Source organism: Protopterus annectens, chromosome 2.part1, assembly GCF_019279795.1.
Source record: "Protopterus annectens isolate FY-2018-M chromosome 2.part1, PAN1.0, whole genome shotgun sequence".
In the NCBI taxonomy this organism is placed as follows: Eukaryota; Metazoa; Chordata; order Ceratodontiformes; family Protopteridae; genus Protopterus; species Protopterus annectens.
Genome location: NC_056729.1, coordinates 1715692568 through 1715718437, shown reverse-complemented (window position 1 = coordinate 1715718437; position 25870 = coordinate 1715692568). Strand labels below are relative to the sequence as shown.

The window sequence follows — 25870 nt, the reverse complement described above, 5'->3', positions numbered from 1 at the left end:
CACCCCCCCCCCTTTGTTACTCTCCTACAGTGAATGCTTTCTTGGGGGGGGGGGGTGATAGAAATAGTTCCTCATTCCCAGTTGGGAAGCATTGTTTTGTAACTGAAGAACATTTCTGGTGCCAAAGGAAAAAAATGTGTGGAGGCGAGTTTTGGAGCTTTCTTTCCTAAAGCAGTATGTGACGGTGCCTAAATTCAGGGTGCTTTCACTACGACCTGTTAGCCGTTCTTCCTCATTTCAGTTCTTTGGTAACCTTACATTTAAAAGAGGATTATCCCATTCCTATCTATCCACAGTTACCGTTTGGGATATCCATGGCACCAAGAGTGCTCAAAAAGGTGTCTCGCTGTAGTAATAGCTCATTGGAGGCTAAAAGGTGTGCACATTGTCTGTATCCAGGCAACTTGCTTATCTTTGCAGTCTTTTTTAAAGTACCACGAATCTTTCACTTGGGTGATAGATCTCCTATGCTAGTTGGGTTTCCATGACAACATTGAGTTTTTTTTTGACTCATTCACACAGGATTTTTTTCTTGGGGTTTCTGCTACACATTTTCATTTTTTTAGACATGAATAAATAGATCTATATTTAGATCTCTTCCGGGATTTTCCAGTCAGACTTCAGTCACTGCAAGGGGGGATACCTCTGAATTGTCTCTCTCATGGCATTTTTGATTCTCATGATATCTCTGGCAAGATTCCACATGAGAAAGATACACTGGTATCTGAAGTGTCTCTTGTCCTGTACTAATACCCATTAGCTTTTCAAATTCCAATGCTGGGATTTGTGAGAAAAGAAATCACTTGGTGGAGACAAAAAAATAACCGATTCCAGGTCTCCCCTTCTCTTTTTCTGCTGCAAAGCAGTCAGTCACCACAGATGCCCTCAACCTTTGTTCTGGGAGCGGTGTCAAGGGGGATAAAAGTACAAGGTGTCTGTGACAAAAAAGACTGACACACTTGAACAAAAAAGATGCTTGCTCTTGCAAAGGCACTCCACTCTCGTAATCACCTTTGGTCCCTAGAATCTGTCTTAAGCTGTTGTAGACAATCCCACAGTGATATGGTACATTTAAACAAGGAAGGGGGCAGGTCTTCCCCTGTGCCGACCAGCCATGTTATCTTGGGGTATAATTTTTACAGCACAACCTCCTCCTGCAGGCATCCTACATTTTGTCAGAGCAAAACTGTTATCTTCTATATTTTTATAACTGAATGTGTAAACCACTGGGCCTCCGCTGAAAACTGTCAGCTCTGTTTAGTTGGACCTCCCCGGTAAACGTAAAATAAACAAGTTGAGCAGGGCAATGGAAAACCTTCACAAAAGGAAACTAGATCAAGGAATCTTCCAAGATTTGATCCATCTGTGTGGAGTTCCTCAAACAAACCTTTTTGCCTTCTCTGTGAACAGTCGACTGGCATTCTGCTCTAGGACTCCATGCAAAAAGGCCTGGAAGACTGATGCTTTTTATTTTCCTTGGACAGGAATGTTCTTGTATGCTTTTCCACCCTTTCTGCAGATGTTCAGGGTATATCTGAAGATTGAGAAAGAATTCCCCAAGATCATCTTGGCGACTCCCTTTTGGCCCATATAAGCGGTTTGCCTTTTTTTGGATTTTCTGCAATTATCACAAGCTTCTTCAAAGACTTGATCTACTCTTACAAGTACAGACGTGTTTGATGCATCCCAGCCCCAAACAACTTCCAATGACTGCCTGGATGATACAATGATAATACCTTTTAGGCACCTGTTCACTGAGGACATGCATCAGGTACTAACTGAGGCAAGAATGCCTGTTACTAGAAAATCATATTAGTAAATGGAAAAGGTTTTCTAGTTGGTGCCAGATCTTTACCAGAATCCATTCCAGGCTAGTGTTTGTTTTTTAAAATGTTTGTACGAGTTACTTTCCTATGGCCCATCTTACTCCTCTTTCAAGGTTCTTTTTTTCAGTAAGTTCAGCATGTCTGCCCTTGGATCCTCTTCTTTAAAGACAGTCTCATGTCAGAATGTTCTTGAAAGGGGTTTTCCATACAAGGCCTCCAAGAAAACTGGTGGCCCCTCTTTGGGATCTTAATTTGGTGTTAGAGAAGCTAACACTTGTTCTAGTTGAATTAGCTCATCTGTCTGACTAGAGGTTTTTAAAAATAATTCTACTAGATGCTCTGACTACTAAAGGAGTGTATGCGAGTTGCAAGTTCTTAGGGTAGGTCAGCTTTATTTCATTTTCCACAGAGACAGGATTTCCCTGAGAACTAAGCCTTCTTTTATGCTTATAGTAGTATCCAAATTTGCTTTTAGCTAAACTGTCCATCTCCCTGTTCTTCCATGAACCAGAAATGTGGGAGAAAGATACTTCATACACTGGATGTCACCAGACAACTTGGGTGCTATCTTGACAGAAAGTCTTTCAGAACATCTGACCCATTGTTCATTTCTTGTGAAGGTAAGGGGACAACCTGCATCAAAGCGGACTGTTTCTATATGGTTGTCTCAGGCTGTTATTACCTGTTGTTCTCACCACAACAAAACTATTTCATGCAGGTCAAGGCCCACTGGACCAGGGCTTTATCTCCATCTATGGATTTTCAGAAAGAGTTAAGACTCAAAGTATTCTTGAAGCAGCAGCTTGGTCCAGTGTATACTTTTACAAAGCACTACAAGCTAGATTTGTTCTCCAGGTGTAGGTCAGGCTTTGCTAAGACCATTCTCCAGAGGCTACTGGACCCTTCTCCTGCCAGCACCTAGTTGTTCTAAGCTACGGTCATCTGCACATACAGCTGTGATGAATCTGAAGAGTGCAGTACACAGCTGTGCAAGTGAACTTACTATAACGGTAGAGGTTCGACTTAATGGTATCCACTCCCACCCTCCATACCCCTTGTTTTTTAGTGTGGTATTTATGCCAAGGTATGGATGTTTGTCCCGCCCAGAAGTGTCCTCGCAGGGCTCATCCTCTCTTTCAGTTGGTGTGAAAGCTGTGAAGGCCTTTGCACCTAAACCTATCTGTTTATTCCACTCACTTTGAGTTGATTTATCTGTTTGGGTGTGCGGAAGGTGCCCTGAAGCTTTGGAAGGTGACTGGCTGTTATAGCCTATGCATGATATAACCCCTGTATACTGCAGCAATGACCGTACAGACATCTACTGTTGTGGTATGTTTACCTACACAACTGTACTGCTCTCTTGGCTCATGGTAATCCTGAAACTTATGCCACCGCAGCCGGAGATTTTCTCCAGCTCAAAACACAAATATATTGGAGACTTTCAAGCACTTTTCCCTGCTTCATGTAGAACATAATGCACTGTAATTTGGTATTCCCGTTTCAGAAATAAATGATTTTCTTGACATGCCGATTCTTTTGAACAAGTTAAGCTAGCGAGGTTTCCAGCTTGGTACATTCATCCCATTTCTGAAGAAAGACATAATAATGCACTTTTGATATGATTATTCAACCTTTAGTTGTTGAAGGAACTGTAATGAATGAGACACATGCAGATTGTATGTGACCAGTTTTATCAGCTTTGCTTCAGCCTGTGCAACATATATGGCCTGTCAAACCCCATGTTTACTTAGAACTATTACATTATCTAAAGATACCACAACTCTGAAGGCTATGCACATCTGTTATAAGTAATAAACTTGATTGCAAATTGTTTCCTTAAATAAATAACCATGTACATGAAAACATTGAACATTTCAGGTTTGTATTTTTGTTTTATATCCTCTTATTTCAGATAGAGGAGAAGACAAGACTTCAAGAGGAGTTAGAGGAAGGGAAGGACAAAGCACGTCGCAGGTCTATAGGCAACATCAAATTCATCGGTGAGCTGTTCAAGCTGAAGATGCTGACAGAAGCAATCATGCATGACTGCGTAGTGAAACTGTTAAAGAACCACGATGAGGAATCATTAGAGTGTCTCTGCCGGTTGTTGACGACAATTGGCAAAGACCTTGACTTTGAGAAGGCAAAGGTGAGACTTAAAATATATACTATTTTTTGAATTTGAAAACCATAATTTGGTGTTCATTTATACCTGAAAGTTTGCCTTTGACAGTTGTGTTCATAAAGTTTGCTGCATATGCTGACTGAAGATCATATTTATAGTATGATAATAGTGAGGCATCTTTTTTCAGGACAAAGATGAGGCTCGTATTCTGAGGATACTGGGAGGTCAAAGCTGGCATTTTTACTTAACGAGTCTGAAGATTAATGAGTTCTGACAGATGATTTTATAGCAATTCTCTTTTTTGCCTGTGTGGAATCAGTTAAAATTTGCACTTGAAATTTTCTTTTAAAAATAAATAGTATGTCTGTTATGATGGTCCATTCAAAGAATAAGAGAACTTCATCTGGTAAGTGTATACAGGGACACCCCTCTGTCATCTGGTCATAGGGGTGATTTTCAGTGGCAAGTGCATGATGGCTATGAAGACCCATGTAATCCAGTCAAGTTGAACATGGTACAGCTGCTTGGAGCTGCTAGGTCTGGTCATCAGTCACATTAGGTGGATGTCTGACATACTTAGCACAAAGGATTTAGGGATCTGATCTGATAAGGAGCCGGTTCTCCTACCCAAGGTACAGGGTTTGATTTCTTCCATCTCCATTTGCCTTCTGTGTAACTGAGCAAGTTACTTAACCACACAGTGCTTCTGAGTTGACCTTGAAAAGGGATTTACCTGATTAACAAATATGTTAGAAAGATGCTAGTCAAGTAACAGGCAGGAGCTGGACTGATTAGTATGGACTCGACCCTGGCATTGGAAATTGGCTTTGATGTCTTGACAGTTACCTCAATGAGGTAGGATTGGCATATTTGTCAACGTCCTTACCTCACAAATACAAGGTGTTCAGGGTTTGATCCTAACATGTACAGGGAAATTTGTTAGGCTTAAAGTGGCTTACAAGGGCAGCTAGTTTAATACTTACCTATGAACCGATGCTTGGAAGGCTTCCATTTGAAATATTGGCACTTGAAATGCTGAGTGCAGAAAAAACAAAATAGAAAAAGACCAAAAACACAGGAGAAGAGTGACTCTTGAAAATCGCTTTTCTCCTTAAAAGTATTTTTTTCAAGGGGAGCAAGCCCCTCCCCACACCACTGGACATTTCAAATGGCTATCTGCTTGGAAAGTGAGCAAGTCCCTCCCCACACCACTGACATTTCAAATGGTTATCTGCTTGGAAAGAATAAGAGCTTGTTCATGAGGTTGAAAATCTCCAGTTAGGTGTAGTTGGATGACTATGTTTATAGAGTATTGGTTCTGGAACCAAACTTCGCAAAAAGGGGTTTTCTTCTCTGGAGCTTCCCCTTGGGGAGTGCAGGTATGTGGGGGAGCTGACATGCCCCTGCCTATATGCTGTGCAGTTGGTGTTTTTGCCAGTATATGAGGGGACTATCACAATGTAAACCTTAAATGTAGAAATCAAGTTCTTTGCATATGCACCCAAATAGCTGTTTAAGATTTTTAGGCCTTCTCAAAGCTATGGGAGGGCGCTTGACTGTAAACATTTGTTGAAAATAATTTGTTTGGAGTTTTCAACATTCATCTGGAGAATGATTGACATAAATGTAGGGGTATGTTTGAGAGGAATGGCTTGTTTGATCTAGCAGTTAGCAAACAGGATTAAGGCTGTGCACCGTCATTGAGCTGTTGCCTTTAGTCCAAAGTTCAAGTCCCTCAGCCTTTATTTAACCTGCAGTGTTACCCTGAGCAAATCACTTAACGAGCTCAGGCTCCCAGGCCTTTCCTGAAAAGGGACACTTGTGGGCAGTGGTCTTACCTGGTTACATGTTGAGTTTTTATTGGCCATCTTTGCTCCTTGTAGATTGTCCATAATGAAGACTGTGTTCAACCACGAGGCTGTGCTTATAATTATACTTGCTGCCAGAGTACCTTGGGCCAGAGTTTGGTGACCGACATTTTAACCATGTCTTCAGACATGAGGCAGTATGTTCTGTATGCACAGGTAAACAGTGATACTAAGCTGTCAGCTGATCTCCATGATAGAATGCTAAAGCATACGTAATGAGGGTATGGGTATATTGGGAATGCTGGCACATGATTCTGTGTGGAATAATTAGCTCCACCTTTGAAAGCGCTCTTCCCATATCCCAGAGGGACTTGAACATTTGGCATTCCAACAGACCCTGTTCAAAATCTGAGTAGCAGAGATATTAGTAAACAGCTTTAAATGAAGAGGTGGTCTTTATCAGAGACTAATTGATGGGACACCATTGACGACTGTAGGAAGTTGTAAAGGTAGAGGCATTTCTCTAAAGTGATAACATGGGGTGTTCATCATATTGATCGCTGTTACAGTAGCCTAAGATGTATGGATTATGTGTTGCCAAGGCTGTAACAGTTGGCCAACTTCCAGGGCTGCAGAGCACTTTTCCACACACACAAACTGTTAGACAGCTCGAGCTGAGCACAAAGATAGTTTTGGGGACTAAACCCTTCAGAGCTTTCCTGCCTCTGAAGAGAGCACTCCTGTGCTGGCTTTCGAGGATCAACAGTCAACTTGTACTGCTCCATTGCTGTGCAGATAAGATCCCTTTGCAGTAAAAACCTTCCACATTAAAGCTTTTTTTGTTTAAATGTACTTCCCTGGTTAAGAAGATTTTTTTAATCCTCTAGTACTTTGTTTATATGGACCATCATAAAACATAACTGTACTTTAAAACTGGAATTGCACTTTTTTTTTCCTGGCAGTTTAAAACATTGTTAAATTATTTTTGTCTGGAAAATGTTTGTTTTATTTTTGGGGGCTGGGAAAGTATTTTAAATGGCTTTGTTCTGTTTTTTTACTAGGAAAAGTGACTGTTTGGGACTTTTAATTCTACTGAATTTTGCTGTTTGGGTTCCATGGGAAAAAGGCACCATTTTTTGAATGATCTTGGAGAAATTACCAGTACCATGGTCAGTCCTCCTTCCAGCCACAAAAAGAAAGTTAAGCAAACAGCCTTTGCCACCACAGCTGGCTAGAAATTTGCCTCAACCATAGGTGGGCGATTCTGCCGTGGCCAAAGCTGGTTCCTCACACCTCTCACATTCTCTGCGGCTGTTGGGGTCCCCTCAATGCATAGGGAGAACCACTTTTTGTCTGTTCTGGGAGAAGGGGCAGGAAAGTCTTCCCTGTTTAGTTAAAATGTGCCCATCTTTGGGGAAGCTACTGCTGCCATTAAGTTTGTTGTCCCTCATTTTCCTCTCAGAAAAAGAAGAAAAAAGTGACTGCTCCTTCTCAAATTTCCGTGGACACGAGTAGTTTATTAAGTCTGGCTCAGGGTCTACTTCAGGCTGTTTGATCCTCCTCATAAGATGGTTTCTGGTAAAAGAAAGAGGGATAATTATTTTAAAAGAAAGAGGGATAATTATTTTAAAAGAAAGAGGGATAATTATTTTAAAAGAAAGAGGGATAATTATTTTCCTGAGAAGATTCAAGATTCTGAATCTGCTTATGAAGATGAAGCAACAGATGCAAGCTTTTCTCCTCAGCTTTATGATTCAGACTAACAGGAGAGTGTGGTATGTGGTTCTCCGTGTGGGGGATTCTGTTTCTCTGAGACTTGTTTCCAGAATGTGCCAGTGTTTTCAGTGGGAAAACACAGAGGTTTCTCATTTCCTCAGAAAACACTAATGAGCTGCTACAAATGGAATTTCCATAACTTTCTACCATCCCTCCTATGCTGTTAGCATTGGAGGATGTCCGTGCCTGCAGTTTCTCTGATAGCCTGCTGCCCCTAAAAAGGTTCCACATCCTTTCAACAGTCATCACAAACTTAACCAAGACGTTATAGCTTTAGTTAATCCTGTTGCTGCTAAACATTTAGTTGATTCCAATCCTTATTTTTCTGATAAGGATGTTAAAATAATTAAGTATGGGAGAAATGGATGCTTCTGTAACCTTGATTTTCAAAAATTTGAAATGTCAGGCTCATTTGTTGTTGTGAAGGTATGAGGAAAGTTTTGTCTGCAGCTTGTTCTTGTTGGGGAAAATCTGCTTTGAATGGTTTCATTTTATCCATTTCACAGGTCACAACTCATTGTTTAAAGTGTATATATGACTGATGATGCCTCTCCCAGGGCAGTGGCCACTGGTACTATATTGTGGAAGTTTACCTGGCAACATTCTCAGAACCCTCCCTGAAGTTAAAAATGAGATTGTAAATTCTCCTTTGGATAGACCATTAGTTTTTAAGGCCCTCTTTTGCAGAAGTTGTAAAAGCTGGTTCAGAGAATCTTACAAGGGATTCCGTAATATCTCATCTAATTTTGTTAAACAAAATAGTCATAGAAAAATGTTGGCAATCATACTTTTAAGAAACAATGACAAGGGAGTTCTAAAGAATGCAGACCTCTCCCCTCAAAACAAAGGGCAGTCAAGCAAGTCAGAATAGCTATTTAATGGACCATGCCCCCCAATCCTAGCAGTCCCTTATCCCTTCCAGCAAGTCTGACTCTCCATTTCTTTCTTTGGCAACAGCTAGCTTCAGACATATGGGTACTGAAAATTATTCATCAACATTACAGATGGCAGTGGGAGGAAATTACTCCCCTTTAAGGGAGTGTTTCCTCATCCTCCAGGCCAGATTCCTCTGTTTCTCTCTGTCATTCAACATATGTTGTCTCAGGGAGTAATAGATCCAGTTTCTCCTTCCCAGCTTGGGCTTTTATTCAGTGATGATTTTGGTGCTAAATAAAGAAAATGCCTGGAGATTAGTTTTGGATCTTTCCTTTCTTAACCCAGTTTGTGATATTGCCCAGGTTCAAAATGCTGTCACTACACAGCCTGTTACCCTTTCTTCCTCATTTAAGTTTTCTAGCTACACTAGATTTAAAAGATGCCTTTCACATCCCTATTCATCTGGACTTCAGGCATTTCTGTAAAGTTTTGTGTGTCTAGTTCACATTATCGGTTCTCTGCATTACTGTTTGGACTTCCAAGACTGAAACATGTCTAGCTCCAGTTCTAGCTCATTGCAGGCTGCAAGGTATCCATATTTGCCATGTTTAGATGACTTGCTTATCTTTGTAGTCTTTTTCAAGGTGTCGAGTCTGTCTGTTAGGAGAAAATCTCTTGAAGCTGGGGATTTCGAGAAGACATTCAGAATCTTTTTTTTTTACTCTGTCATACAGGATTGTGTTACTGGGGTGTCTACTAGACACCTCAGTTTGAAGAGTTTTTCTTCCACATGAGAAAAAAGTAGATCTGTTTCTTAGGTTTTCTGCTCAGACTTTGGTCAATGAGGGAATACCTCAAGAGTTTGGGTCTCATGACATGTATGAATCTCATGATACCCCTGGCAAGACTTCACATGAGAAGGATACAATGGTATCTGAAGTCTCTCTGATCCCAGCATCAGCACCATTTATCTTTTCAGATCATAGTACTAGGGTTTGTCAGAAGAGAAGTCACTTGGTGGAGACAACGGGTATCCTTAAATCATCAAAGTCACCCCTTCTTCATCCCTGCTCCAAAGCAGTCATTCACTACATCTGCTTCAGACTTTGCTTGGGGAGCTGTTTCAGTAGAGAGAAAAGTGCAGGAGCTGTGGGACACCAAGGCAGATGCAAGCACATAAATATCAAGAATATGCTTTACCTGAGCAACATACTCAATTCTCGGAATCACCTTTGGTCCCTGGGGACCTTTTCAGGTGGTTACAGTCAATACCACAGTGATGTGGTACATCAAGAGGGACCAGGTCATACCTCTTTGGTGACTAGCCATTGTTAGCTTGGGCTGTAGCTTCACAGCCAAGTCTCAGTCTGCAGGCACCCTGTACTCTGTCAAAGCAAAACTGTGTGGCAGACAAGCTGAGCAACACTAGGACAGACTCTTATGAATGGAAACTAGATGAGGGGTCTTCCCATATTTGATCCATTTGTGAGGAGTTTCTCAAGAAGACCTGCTTGCCTCCACTCTGAACAATCAGTTTGCAAAATTCTGTTCCAGGACTCCAAGCAAGAAGGCCTTGGAAGATGGATGCTTTTTATTTGCCTTTCCACTAATATCCAGGGTACTTCTGAAGATTCAGAAAGAATCCCTCTAAGGATCATTGTGGTGACTCCCTTCTGGCCCAGGCAACCATGGTTATCCCTTCTTTTTGGAAAGACCATGGGCAGTTACCACAAGTTTCACACAGAATGGATTTACTCAAACAAGAACAGAGGTATTTGTACCCTGACATCAGTCATCTTCAGTTGAATGCCTGAATGATAGTTTTAATTCCTTTCAGGCATCTGTTTTCTGATGATATGCAGTGGGTACTAATAGAGGCAAGAATGTCTGCTACTAGAAAAATTTATATTGGGAAATAGAAAAGGTTTTCTAGTTAGTGTCAACAGCATAACCAGCACCCATTCAGGGCTAGTTGTTTTCTGGTTTTACAATATCTGTGTGAGTTGCTGTATTTTAATATGGCGTTTCTTATTTCTCTATCAATTATACTGATTGCTTTGGCCTCTGCAAGAAGGGTATCTGAGTTTGCAAGCTCTTATGGTGAGTAAACTCTACCTTATTTTCCACAAGGACAGGGTTTCTTTGAGAAGTAATCCTTTTATGCCTAAATGGCATCCAAGTTTACTTTAAGCCAAACTATAATCTCTCTCTTTTTTTCTACACATAAACTGAGGCTGAGAGAATACACCATACCTTCCATCCATCCATCCACAACCCCTTTTCCTATTTTTGCACATGGAGTCATGGTGGCACTTCAACAGTGAGAATCGACTAGAGCCAATGTTTACACCACCAGGTGACTACCCTGCTGTGGTAGTTATTCCACACCACACACTCACATGTATGCTCACACCTGTGACCAATTTAGTGTGTCCAATCCACCTATTGCATGTCTTTGAAATGTGGGTGGAAACCGAAGTACCTGGAGGAGACCCATGTGAACACAGGGAGGACATGCCTCCACACAGAAGGCACCCCAGCCAAGAATCAAACCATGGAACCTCTTGCTGTGAGGCGAAATCACTATCCACTGTGTTACCCTCTCCATACCTTGGATGACCACAGACAGCTCAGGTACTATCTTGACAGAAGTAAATCTTTTAGATCATCAGATAAATTTTTCATTTCTTGTGAAGGTAAGAAGAGGAAACCTGTGTCAAAATGAACTATTTCCAAATGGTTGATTAAGGCTATTACCTTTTGTTACACTCACCATGACAGATTTTTTTCCAGGCAGGGTCAACACCCACTCTACAAGGACCTTGGCTGCTTCTGTGGAGTTTTGGAAAGGGTTGGATCCTAGCTGCTACTTGGTCCTCTGTACATACTTTTACAAAGCAGTATAAGCTAGATTCCTTCTCTAGGTCTAGATAATGCTTTCCTAGGACAGTGCTTCAGGGCTCCTGGACCCTTCTGCTTCATCCTGCCAAATACAGTTAACTAAAGTGATCTACCTATGTAACTGTAGTTACTGTAGCATTGATCAGTATGAAGAACATAGTACAGTTGTGTAAACTGAGCTTACCATAATGATAGATGTTTGAGTGGTCACTGCTGGAGTAGCTGCTCCCTCTGTCCATCCCCCTTTTTTTTTTGTGCTTCTGTTTTTTACGCCAGGGTATGGACATTTATTTTTTTGTTATTCCTAGCCTTGTGCTTTCATTGCTCAGCACCCTGCTGTCTGCTGGCAGGAAAGCTCTGTAGGCCTTCATAGCCACACTTGTCTTTTAGTCAGCTGAGCTGGAGCTGTTTCACAGTTTGGGCACGTGGAAGGTACCCTGAAACTTTGGAAGCTGGTCAGCTGTTATACAACCCATATAGTGCATGCTACTGCAGCAGTGATCATTTCAACATGTACTATTTTATGTTTACTTACCCAGCTGTGCTTTCTCAAAATGTCACTGTTAAGCTTGCTAGTACAATTCAATTGTGTGTGGCGTGGTTTTTTTTCGTAATGTTCTTTGGTGGTTTTGTGGCAGCAGTGATGCTGAGAAAGATAATGAAATGACTGCAAAAGCTGATTGAACATTTGCATTAAGTTGTTTCTTAACCCTCGTTCCACTGCAAGGTTCCCCAGGTTGTTTTGAGGTGCTAGAAAAACTGACTCACCAGATATCAGTACGGGTATGTAGTTACAGTGAAATTATTTCAGGTGCATCATCAGTGTTTTTTTTCACAGATATGTATAGTTTACTGGGTAGAATTGTATCTTGTTAAATATTGGCACTGTTTTGTGTCCTTTATTTGAATTTTATGTTTTTATTGCAGCCACGCATGGACCAGTATTTTAATCAGATGGAGAAAATAGTAAAAGAAAGAAAAACCTCTTCTAGAATCAGATTCATGCTCCAGGACGTTATAGATCTGAGGATGGTATGTACTGTTTGTCTTTTCAGTATACTTTAGCAATTTGGTTCTTAAGATTGATTTCGCTAACTTTACTGAGTGCAGTCCCTTTGCAGTTGATATTCATTTCTTTTCTTTATTAGAGTAATATCTTAATGTCATGTAATTTGTGCATAAAAAAGGGCAGCCATGATTTTTAATGATTTAGGGTCTTTATAAGAGTTTTTGTCTCCAAAACATTCCCAACATTTTTGTGATTTCCTGCAAGTTCATTCATTAAATGTATGAAAGTTTTAACACTAGTTCTAAATGAATGCAATTGACACACTTCCAGAGACTTGGTGATTCTTTTGAAATGGTTTTAGGAGCTGTTGCTGTTTATTAGCTGTTGGGATTCTATCCATTGTTCTTAGATGGGCACAGTTCTGGATTTTTTTTTTTATTTTGTTTTCTTTACCTCTTAGAAGTGTATATTGTTGGTGTCAGGTGTTGGGCCAGGGTTTGCAAAGGCCGTTTGTGCAACTTGCACACTTTGAATCTTGATTTCAGTATTTTTGGGAAAATTTTTATGTTGAAATGCAGAACTGTGTTGCTTTGGTCATCTGAGCCCAAGCAAGGATACCTAGAGGCACTGTTGTACTGCCTGTGAAAGGCACATGCTATGAACAACTATCACAGGTGCCAGCTGTTTAAACCAGCCACCTGAAGAAGGCACAAGAAGCTTGAGGTCTGCCACACTGCAAGGAATTTGGTAGAATTGGATGGTGGCATTGCAAGGACCTTATTCAGAATCCACAGCTGGGGAAAGACATTTGGCTAAATAGTTGGTGTCATCTCAGCGGGATGTAGCATCTGTCAGCATCTGATGGGATGCAAAGGCGGGCCTGCACCTGTCAGTGAATTGGCTCCCTACAAACAGAATTTCCATTCCTTTAGGAGACTTTACCACTCAATCTGGAGTACCTATGCCTCAAATGTAGGATATGACTTCTCACTTCTGTGAATTTGTGCAGAGCTGATATAGCTAAATTCTCCTGGCTGAGTTGGATGCTATTACCTACCATCTGGTATTTCATACTGATAAGTTTATTTTTTTCAACTCGATTTGCACTGTGCTGTATTTATGTATTTGCTTTATTTTTTAAATATTTGCATTTTCTCTGTCCTGTTGTCTGCACTGTTTGTCTTTCCCACTCTCCCTCCCAAGTGTGGCTGTAGTCTTAAACTTGGTGGCCTTGGAATTGCCTGCCCCCTCTGTAAATCTGATTTTGGTCACTGCTCCCAGTCCAATCTCATTTGATCACTCGACGTAGTGCAGTGAGGTCATTTAGGTAGGAATAGCCCCTTACTATTTTGACTTTGAACACTTGTCCCTGCCCTATCTCATCAGCTCAGCGTACTAAGAGAGCGAGCATTTGTGAAGGACAACCCCCTTAGTTCCCTAATCTTGAACTATCTTCTTTTTCCTCCCTCCCCACCTAAAAAAAATACACTTTATTCAGCTGCTTTTTCTGTAATTGTATGTATGCTTTTAAGTGTTCAAGTGTTTTTATTCTGCTGCATTTTTTTAATGCTTGTTAGTCGCCTAATTAAATTTATCTGTTCTAAGCATTTTTAGCTTTGGTCTTCGCATTTGTACTTCAGGCCAGTTACTTTACATTTAAGAAGGTTCTTGTGGTCTACACTCTTGTGGACAAACCCTTATGAATGCCCCTTCTCCATAAGTACGCGCAAGCATTCGGAACGCTATGTCTGGACAATTCCCATCACTTGCTCCTGGCAACCTGGTTGACATGGGCATACTGAGACAGTGTAGCAACTGCCTCATGTTTAGTGACAACCCTCTTCTCCTAGCACATAATTCTTCCACCACCGAGAAATTCATGTACATCAGTAACATTGAATCCATGCTCTCTCGCACCACAGTCAGTAATCCTGACAAAGTGGAGGTTGCCAGCACAAACACCAAACCACTCACATCACAAAACCAAGCACAACGCATGAACACCTATGCAAAGCTCCTCAATAAAAACTTACCCAATCAGCAGAGACCTGCAAAACACACTCAAACATTCCACACACAGCACCAAACACATCACACACAACACACCACTGTCTCACAAACACAGCCCATAAGGCAAAACAGTAAATTATCACAGCCCAGATGACAACAATAAACCAGGTACACTAGTTATTGGTGACTCGATTGTGCGACACACTGATGTACCCGTCACCAGGCTCGACAAGAAGGTTACAGACAGTTGCCAGAATCCAGCACATCACGCAAGCAGTTAAGTCTCTGCACAAATAGTGCGACTCTGTCATTGTACATGTTGGTATGAATGACTTGAGACATACCTCCCTGGACTATCTGAAGAGAGACATGATTGAACTCTGAGTAAGTGTTCCAGGCAAGTATGACCCTAACCCTAAGCAGCATCTTACCTTCACTGAGAATGATACCACATTACCAACAAAAAAATTATTGACTTCAACAGTTGGCTTAGTTGCTGGTGTCATTCCAAGGGGATCCAGTATCTGCTTGGGATGACATGGTCAACAGGCCTTAATACTTTGCCAGAGATGGCCTTCACCTGTCACCACTGGGTTTCCGGATACTGACCAAGGCTCTTGCCTCACCCATTGTGCCTTTTTTAGGCAATGTTCCAAAGACAAACCTTCCAACTTAAAAGATCTGTCAAAACACAAATTGAAGGTCAGGTTGCTCAACACTAGGAGCCTTAACCTGAAAATGGACTCACTGGAGGCCCTCCTTGCACTGGAAGATGCTGATTTCTGTGCGGTCACAGAAACTTGGTTCAGGGCTGTAGAGAGCACCCCTGGTGTACCAGGTTATACCTCATTCCACATATTCCGACCCCAAAATGAGGTCGGGAAAACTAAGGGTGGTGGTGTCTCTGTTTTCATTAAGGACAGGCACGCCTCCACACTGGTTTGCCCGCATGGCGCACTGGAACTATTCCAGGTACAAGTGACAGTTGGCAAGACACCCATTCAAGTTATAGCTAGCTATTGACCCCCCTCCATGACTCAGGACACCCACTCCTCTTACCCAGATCTGCTTGACTTCATCTAGGTACCCTCTAGCACCCTGATCCTTGGTGACTTCAACTATCCTACCATAGTCTGGGTGAACTATTCTTGCACTAATGCACTTGCTCAATGATTCCTTGACTTCATCAGTTCTAATGCACCAGTCCAGCTCGTCTCATCCCCCATAAGAGGAGATAACATTCTGGACATGGTTCTTAACCAACATGGGTGACTGATACACCACTCCCATAGAATGTTCTTCCTTGGTGATATCACATCATTGGATTGTCTCATTCAAGTTTCTCACTCACCCCCCGACCATAATTAAGCTAATAAAACTTCTCAAAAACTGACTACAATCTCCTAAGGGAGGGTATCTGTGGCTTCACATTACCGCCCCCCCCCCCCAGAGGATACAGACAACTATGCTTAACATTACACCAGTGCAGTATACAAGCATCTGTACAACTGCATGGACTCCGCCATACCCAATAGAACTAAAACCTGCTCCTCAAGGAAATGCAAACATGTTTGGTGGACAACAGGCTTTAGAACAAAAGGAAGAAGCTGTTGTCCAAGGGTAAAAGGGAACAAATTCCAAATTAGCAAAACCCCCTCCTTAGCCTCAACAAGCAAATTTGATCACTAGCGATAGCCTCCAAGGCAAATTATGAATTGAAACTAGCCTCCATAACAAAGGGAAATCATAAAGTCATCTTCAGTTACGTCAGGAATCTCTGTGGCAAAGCCCATTTTTGTTCCTTCTGAACTAGTACTTAACAGTATCACTTACACTTATCCTTTTGACTTGGCCAACCTGCTAGCAGATAAGTTCAGTGCAACCCCCCCCCCCCCAAAAGGCCCTTTTGACACCCCTGATACTTGTCCCACATCTCCATAGATCAAGATTTACAGGCCCTATCTAAGGCAAAGAACACAGCTTCCATGAGACCTGATAGTATCTCAAGATGTATGCTGCACCATCTCCAGCAAGAACTGTCTTCTCCATTGAGCACCCTATTCAACCACAGCCTAAGTACTGGCTTCATTCCAGCAGAGTGGAGAACTGCCATTGTCATCCGCATGCACAAAAGTGGTGCCACTACTGACCCTGGAAACTATCGCCCCATTAGCTTGACAAGTCTGATCTGTAAAGCCATGGAGCATATTATTATGGATCTCATAAACAAGGACGTAGGCAGTCTCCAAGCACTTGATCCCACCCAGTTCGATTCATCAAGGGCAGATCTTGCCTGTTGAACCTAGCTGACTTTTCTGAGACTGTCACCAAGGCCCTGGATGAGGGAAAGTCCGTACATACAGCTTACCTTATAGGTTCATAGATAGTAATAGTACTAGGCTAACTGCCCTTGCGAGCCATTTTAAGCCTAGCCAGTCATCCCTTGGGAGACTTGAACCCTCCACCTTGTGTTTCTAAGGTAAACACCTTAACCATTAGGCCACCCTCCCAACCCATTGACTTGTCCAAGGCCTTTGACACAATATCCCACATGGGCATCATCGAAAAGCTAACACAACTTGCAGTAAATCCCTATCTCATCAGGAGGGTGGCCAACTGGCTCACTGACAGGACCTTCAAAGTCAAAATAGACATCTTCACCTCCGATAGCACACCTGTCACTAGTGGAGTTCCCCAGGGATCTGTCCTGGGACCCCTACTGTTTGGCATCTATTTCTCAGAGGCCCAGGCAAAGACAAAGGGCCTGCGGCTGACCAGGTTTGCAGACAACTGTAAGTTGGGTACCGTCTTTGACTCCCCAAATGATGTTAACATACTGCAAGAGGATCTTACAACTAATGGCTGCTGCCAAACTCATACCATTCGGTAAAAACATGATCCCTGTTGATTTCCATGTTAGCAGTAATCTCCTAAGCACACAACCTGTGGTGAGAGACTTGGGCACTTAGGATGTAGTGGCAGTGGTCAGAAAAGCCTTTTACTTCATCTCATAAGTAAAGGGATTGCATCCAGAAAAAAAGAGGTTATTACCTCTCAGTACTCCTCCCTCATTAAACCAATAATTGAGTATAATGCCCCATTTGGGGATGTACCTCTCAAAACATCTGCACCAACTGTAAATGCCACTGAAATACTTCAGAAAGAGAATCCATGGCCTCCAGCACCTGTCCTATGCAGACAGGCTCAAATCACTATCACTTTACTCGGTATCATACAGATTGATCAGGGGTGACCTGTGTTTTGCCTACAAGGCAATCTCTGTCCCTGCCCTACTAGAGATGCTCCATATCCATAAGTCTAATTCTTCACGCACTGCCCACTCAAAAGGCCTGAATCTAATATGCAACATCAACAAAACCTGCTGGAGAGACAGATTGGTTTCCCAGAGGCTGTCCCGTCTCTTGAATAGACTTCCCATACACCAAACAGAGCACCTCGCTGACCCTCTAAGTGCAGCCTTGATTAGTGGATGGGAAACCACAAATTTGTCCCAGGGGTTCCACCTGTGTCCCTCATTGACATGGGCGGCAGGTGCTGACTGAGGTTTCTTTTTGGGGATAAACTCTTGGCTAGGCTTGGAAGGTCCCCAGGGCCCATTAGCCTAGTAACCTCCAATGATCCTATGCTAGAAAGTTCTTCAATTTAATAAAAACTGCCCGGACCAGATTAACAGACCTCCTAAAGGACAATATTCTTGGCCTGGTCCTTAAGAATATAGCCTCGTCTTGTACTTATTCCCATGGTTTCTCGAGCTGTGGTTAAGTCAGCTCATAAACTAGTTGTCTTCACTAACCAAATCTCTATAAAGCCCCTGAAACCAGTATCTCAGAATTCAAGATTTCAGACCTAATTCACATTGACATTTAAAAATTTGCTTATATCAGCATCACCACAGATGTTGCCATGGCACATAGCTTCACAAATAATTGTATACCCACTATTATTTAAAGAGAACTGGCAGTGCCAACGGTGTATAAATAAGTGTAAATTTAAAAACAAACCAATACTGGTAGTTCACCAACATAAACACTGTAGTAAAGGAGAAAAAAACACTGTAGATCAAAAGACCCTCATATCTGTGATGTCCGAAAACTGTCTAAAACCTTGAAAAATACTATTACGACTACTAAAATAGCATATGAACTTAGATTAGCATCTAAAGCGAAGTACAATAGCCGATCCTGTGTTAGGGAACTAAGAAATAACACCGTGAAGACACCTTCACATACAAAATAATAATGTCGATGTAATGCTGGGCAAGTCCAAAGCAATATTTAGTAAAAACAATACAAAAATTTATTTAAATTCCATCAACACAAACCAACACTTTCATCACATTCCTTGGGACTTTCTCAGAGCTGCTAAATAATGTTGTCATTTCCTTTTATGCTTAAAAAGTAAATTGAATAACTGAACAAACAGATGCCTAGGTAAAATATATTATGACATTAGTATCAGGACCTCAGTGCTAAGAACCCTCAGTCGAAACCCAAAATACAAAGTATAAAACACATTGCTGAAGAAATAAAACACGTCGCTATAAAAGTGAAAAATGACAAATAATAAAATCCTGCAACCATCTTTTTAATAACATCATAGTTTGGTGGCCTTAAGTTTTAATATAAGTGTAATCTATATAAATTCATTGAGCCTTGGTGGGAGGTCAAACTTACAGCAATCAAATCCTGGCCTTGCAAGTGAATGGTTATAAATGGCACTGTTTGTTTTGGGTAGATATATTGTATACATATTCATGCACCCTCTTAACTGAGGGGGCTTTCTGTCTTCTAATTATAAAATGAAGAGCATTGGGTGCGCTTTTCAATCCAAACCACACCTTTGGTTAAGCAGTTACCTCTTAATAACCTATGGTGGTGTACCCAGTATTGTCTAAAGTCAATACATCCCCCTCAAAAATGTATGGACATTGCTTACAGTTTCCCCACACTTGGTGGTACCATATTTCAGCTCTACCATCCTAGGTTTACTGCAACTATTCAAAAATTTTTTGAGGTTTCTGAAAGTTTTGTAAACAAAACTTGGTTCTTTCCTCATCATACCCAGTATGGACAGATTGGTTTTCAAAATTGCCAATTTTCTATTAATAATATCCCTGACCTTGTCAGACTCTTAAATTGCACACTCCTCTCACTCTCAAAATTCGATTGCAGCAGTGGAGCATTTTTTATAAACCTTTCTTGGGAACACTATTGAAAAGGAATGTGTGTAACAAGGTGCAATTTTTGAGGGGGATGCATTGACTTTAGGCAATATTGGGCACACCACCCATAGTTTGTTGAGAGGGAATTGCTTAACCGAAGGTGTGGTTTATACAGCAAAGTGTATCTAGTGCTCTTCATTTTATATTGGGAAGACAGACTCCTCAGGAGGAGAATGTTTAAACATGCATATGATATAGTTACCCAAAATGCAAACAGTGCCCTTTATAAACATTTAGCTGTATGTTCAAAATTTCATCGCTTTAGGTTTGCAGTAATTGAAAGGGTTTTATTTCTCCCCACATGGAGGGAATGGGAGTTAAGATTGGAACATCAGTAGTATGGCAGCTAAGAACAAATGGAAGTTTCCCGCTAAGGGCTCAATGAATTTATATCAGATTAAAACTTAAGGCCGCCAAACTATGATCATTAAAAAGATGGTTGCAGGATTTTATGATTCGTCATTTTTCACTTTTATAGTGACGTGTTTTATTTCTTCAGTGATGCGTTTTATACTTTGTATTGTCATTTCAACTGATGATTTTTAACACTGAGTATTTATTAATTTATTTGGCATTTGTTTACTGGGAAAGTCCGACTGGGTCACGAGGTACCCATTTTCATTGCAGGCCAAGAGAGAGAGAAACAGGTTAACAAATTGAAAAATGTAGACAGACACAAAAAGTCATAACATTCAAGCACAAATATGAAAACAAAAATTTGACAAACTGCATATTAGTTTGTCAGAATAAAAACTCACCAGACAATAAAGTCATAGTGTTCGAGCATAAATTATATGGAAAGCCTGTTAATAGCAAGATGCAGCATTATTTACATAATAGATGATTATCAAAATGATTATTAACATTCTAGAGGTCATGAAATATGGTAAATTATGTTAGGTGTAGGATAATATGAGCAGAGTAGTGTAGGGTGTGATAGAGGGGATACTAGGAATAAATGTGGAAAAGGTACGAGTGTAACCTCGGGGAGTATGTGTAGAGGAAGGGAGAGATCCTGATACCAACATCATATGTTTTACCTAATCACCTGATTGTTTAGTTATTCAATTTACTTAACAAAGGGTTTGAATTTTAAGTATAAAAAGAAATTACATCATCATTTGATAGATCTGAGGAAGTGCCAAGGTATGGGATGAAAGCACTATAAACTATGGTTAGTGTTCCTATAATCATAGGAGGTTACTAGGCTGTTGACCTATTCATCTGTTGGGTTATGTCATAATGTACAGTTATGCCAGCTGAGTTCAACCTTTTTGTATTCAGTAACGTTTTCCTATTATGCTTTAAATCTATGAAATCTGTTGACCTTTAATACGTGCCGGTGTGTTCCTACTGTGTTGTACCTTCTGAAATGATGGATCTACATCCTTTTGCTCTCTCTGAATATTATTGTACTATTATTTTTGTGGAGCTTTTCTCTGAAAATGGAAATCTATCCAGTCGGAGTATCCTGGTCAACAAATGTGTGTGTCTTTCAGCTTTTCCCGGTTAGGGGTCACCACAGCGGAACTCCGGTCCGCTAATGATTTTTTTTTTTTTACGTGCCGAGTTGCCGGCCCTGACGCACAACCTTCAAGGAAGTTACGCCCGTTCACGCATGTCTCCACACAGAAGACGCTCTGGCTGAGAAACGAACAAGACACCGTCTTGCTGTGAGGCGACAACACTACCGCAGCACCATCACCGCGGGTACATCCCAGTCAACAAATGTAAAAAAAAAACACATACATTTCAAGCCTGGCCTTTTCATCCCAATGTAATACCATAGGTATTCCTGTCAATACCAAGCTGAACTTTTCTCCCCTCCCTACTCTCTCTCTACTGTCCTCTTTCGCTACATCTTTACTGCTGCTTGAACTTGAGATGAGTATGAGAATTCATACATTACCTAACAAGCATTATTGACTCGCTGTTCCATCATATATTATGCCTTATTCTATGACTCTGAAAATTCTACTGACTCTAATGACTTTTGTTACCAAGTGTAACACTGATGATGTATGTCGTGATTTATGCAAGCTTTGTCAGTGATATGTTATTTTATGGGACCATTTCTCTAACAATTTTTGTAATGTTTTAATAATGCTGTTATGCTGATTTTATGTGGAACTTTTCTTCTCTGGTCTCTGCTGAAAATGGGCAACTTGCCCAGTCGTACTTCCCTGGCAAACAAATGTTAAATAAAGTACCCATGATTGTGTTTTGAATGACTGCCTATGTCCAGGAGGGTTGTGGGTGCTATCCCCCATAAGAATTTATGGGGCCCCATCCACTCATTCAGGTTCCTTTTGAACAGTGTCATAGGTGCTCTGTTTAACATGAATTGGCAGCCTATTCCAAAGATACTGCAGTCGCTGGGAGACAAATCTGCCCCTCAAGCACGTCCTGTTCAAGGCGTTGGTGGAACTTGCATAATTTTTTTTTAACTATTTGTTTGGACTTTGTACAGTATTACATCAATGTTATTTCATATGCAAAGCTGTCTTTACTGTATTAACTCCAGTCTTCGGCTCACTACTCAAATTATTTGGTTATCAAATTATCAAATTATTTGTGATTAGTGTGCCCTCTTGTTTTGGAACCAAGAAATATCCTACAGTGTTCTGTGGAACTACCACCCCAGACCCAGTATACATTGCTGATATAATAGCAAAAAAATCAGTGTAAATTTTACCCCAGAAACCACTACTAAAAGCCTGTCTGTTCAAGGATTTCTAAGACACCCCCATACCACTAAAGAACATGTAGTGAATGTACTGTCCAAGACTAAAGATACTTTATGCATGGGACCTGACAGTGTACCTGGCTGCTTAATTACCAACAGTAAACAAGCCCTGACAGAGCCACTCCTTAAAATGTTTAACTCAAGTCTGGATACGGGCTTTGTCACTGAGGTTTGGCACGCAGCAGTAATGATGCCACTTCAGAAGGCTTAACCCCCAAGCCATGGAACACACAACTGACCTACTGTACTATTAAAAATTTCATCAGGCTAGACACCATTATAGTTTGACATTGTCAGAGGTAGATCTTGGCTAATGAATCTGGTTAACTTCTTTGAAAGGGTAACACAGGCTGTTGATTGTAGCTCTGCTGTCCACACAGCGCACCTTGTGACCAAGGTGTTTGACTCCATCCCCCATGCTAACATAGTAAGCTTCATGCATTACAAATAGATGGCTGTTTAATAAGATGGAAAACAAATTGGCTGAAAGATGGAACAAACATGGCATGGTTAGCAGGTGCCTTATCAGGGAAGTGTGAAAATGACCACTGGTGTCCAACAGGGCTCAGTGTTAGAACCTGTCTTCAGCATTTTTCTGAGTGGGAGGGTGGCCCCCCCAAACACACGGTGCAGGGTTTGTCTCTCACAAGGGATAATTGGCTAGGTTTAAAATGGCTCACAAGGGCAGTTAGCTTAGTACTAACCTATGAACCTATGAATCTGTAGACCATGATAAGACAGCTAGCTAAGTTTTCAGATGATTGTAAATTGCAAGTCATTGTCAAGTCCCCTCTAATGCCAAAGCCATTCATCAACTTGAACTTTTAAATACCTGGTAAACTAAAAGTGAACTTAAATTAAATGCTAAAAAGTGCAGTTTTTATCACATTTGGTAAAAAGAAAAGTGACCCTCCCCTCAGTGTACAACACAGGCATCAGCCTACACCAGAATGAAAATGGTGTTCAAGACCTTGGAACTAGGGTTGAAAATTCCCCTCTCCTTTGGTCGTCATGTAACAGTAGGCAGAAGGCCCTACTTAGAATAGCTAATTGCCAAAGGAATACATGCCAGATCTAGAGAGGCCACTGTTCTCTGTGTTCAGCATTGATTAGGCTAATTATCGTATACAATGCTCACTTCAGGCTGTATCTCGCTAGATGTGTCATACCACTTGAAAGACCCCCCAGAGGATCCTGACTAAGATAACTGGCTTAACATCCCTAAACTACCCAAAATGATGAAGTATTCTCTCTCTCTGTTTGGTGTCTTATAGATTTCTGAGGAGAGATCTATGCCTTGCTTTCATGCAGTTTGGATTCCTGAGGAGAGATCTCTGCCTTGCTTTCATGCAGTTTGGATTTCTGAGGAGAGATCTATGCCTTGCTTTCATGCAGTTTGGGACCTGGCCATCCTAGCTCTCCTTTATCCCCACAAGTCATACTTCCACACCAGAGCAAAGGGAGTTAAATTCATCAGCAAATAAGTAAAACGTGATGACAAGATAGGTTCATTATACTGCACCCTCCCTACTTCGGGAATCGACTCCTGCGGCATATCAAGCAGTATAATGCCCTTTCTTCCTTCACATGGGAATTGGATTGAGTTAGTATTCACAAAGTCACCCCAGGCTTGACTGGTATACCTCTCATTGAAAATGGAAGTAATGTCCAAGGGGGTGGGTACTGGCAAGTGTAAGTGGTTGCAAGACTCTATTGACTTGTAATTTCCTGTGATTCTTGTACAAACTCCTGCAAGTCCTGATGTGCCATTTGAAGCTGCAGGATCTTACATGCATTAAATCTGTGTGCATTTGCCATGTGGTGCGACTTATCCTCATGACAATGCCTACTTAGCAGTGCATGCTTTTGTGTCCATTTGAGGCTGTGCATTGCTGTCGCACTGCTTTTCATCTTCAGCATGTACCGAACTAAGAACTTAGGGCTTTGTCATTAACTTGCCTCGTGTTCTACGTGAGCTCAGACCATCCCTTGCTGGAATGGGGGTGGGAAATCTTCCTCTGTGTACCCCAGAAAGGGGATACTAGTATGCAGACCAGGATAATGAGATCAATCCCTGTTGTGACTTCCATGAAACAGATGCTTATGAGGTTCTGTATACACTGACTTTTAGTCCCTTGGACTTTCTCAGAAAGAGCAGTACAGTTTTTTGGGGAGAAGAATGGAGCATTTGGTTACCTTTCCATGCAGTATTCCTTGAAGGGATGTTTATGAATTGTGGGAGCATCTGGATTCAGCTCCTAGGATGCCTAAGAATGCAGATGCATCTAAAGACACCTCACATCTTGACAAAGCATCTCAGGGCAGAGCTCCCTCTGATCTTTGTCATCTACAAATACCCAACACAGTAGTGTGAGATCCTGACAAAGCGTCTATGGGCAGAGTTCTCTCTGATCTTTTTACTCTGGCTTGCGTTCTGGGGAATACAGCACATTTTTCTCCTTGCCACCCAATTTTTGGACTGGGCGAGCCAAGAGGGTGTTATCCTTTCACACTTTGGCAATTCAGGAAGCAAAGGCCCAGTCTGACCTCCCCCACCAAAAAAAAAAAAAAAATGCAGCCCTCCTTTCTGAACCAGGCTTTGCAATAGTTCATTATCATGTTTGGGTCAGTGATTCTCTGGATAACAAGTCTCCCTGCTTCTTTCAGTAAGTTTCCATATAGCTAACTATTTATTTATATTATGCTTTTCATGATCTTGATCAGGTTAGTCCCACTAGGTGTTTGGCTTCTCTTTGTTCAGCTGATACTCATAACTGACTAAAGAGAATTCGTTCAGGGCACTGGTTGCATTCCAGTACTCTCTTTATGCAAGCTTTTCACTTCTAGCATGACTGTAATTAGCCGGATGTTGCAGTGACACAAAATGATGTGCAACATGAGAAAGCTAATGGAAGAAAGATTTGGAGTTGCAGTGTGCAGCAAGTCATTTTGTATGATGTACAAATTATGAACTTGCATTTTGGGAGGTTTAGTTGTCCAAGTGCTGGTTGAGGCCCCATCTACCCAATATGGTGGTAGTTCAGGTGGATATATTAAAAAAAAAAAAAAACAAAAAGACATGGCACATATTGAAAAGAGTAGGTACCATTTATTTTACATAACAAAAAACATATTTACATAATGTACATCTTTACAGGTGCATGTGTACGCATTTCTATTTTTTTTTTACAATTTGTTTTTCATATAACGTCATCATTGTTTTTCTATAATTGACCCCTACGCCTTCTTCCACAACTATAATCTGATTTTTTTGCAGCGTATTTACCAAAATTAATTTTCCATTAAACAAAATTTCATTTAGTCTTTCATTCTAAATCACCCATATTACATAAATTCTTACCAGCCCTTCTTACATATTCTTGTAATATCTATATATAATCATATTCATATCAGTATTGCTTGTCATTAATTTTCTCAAAACATTTTTCTTCACAAAGCTTTTTTCCAGAGTTTCACTAGTCTTTTACATCTCCAAAAAATTCTGTCTTGTATCTCCATGTCCACAAAATAAACACACACTTTCAACTTTC

At 41.0% G+C, this 25870-nt stretch overlaps 1 protein-coding gene across 7 annotated transcripts in view; it reads left to right on the top strand.

Moving 5' to 3' along the window:
- The window catches only part of EIF4G3 (eukaryotic translation initiation factor 4 gamma 3), a 3593176-nt gene that overhangs the window by 2484551 nt on the left and 1082755 nt on the right, over positions 1 to 25870 (top strand). For all 7 annotated transcript variants that reach the window (XM_044063163.1, XM_044063168.1, XM_044063165.1 and 4 more), the window contains 2 exons: positions 3739 to 3975; positions 12240 to 12344. In XM_044063163.1, coding sequence (XP_043919098.1) covers positions 3739 to 3975; positions 12240 to 12344 — 342 coding nt within the window. The remainder of the gene's footprint in view (positions 1 to 3738; positions 3976 to 12239; positions 12345 to 25870) is intronic.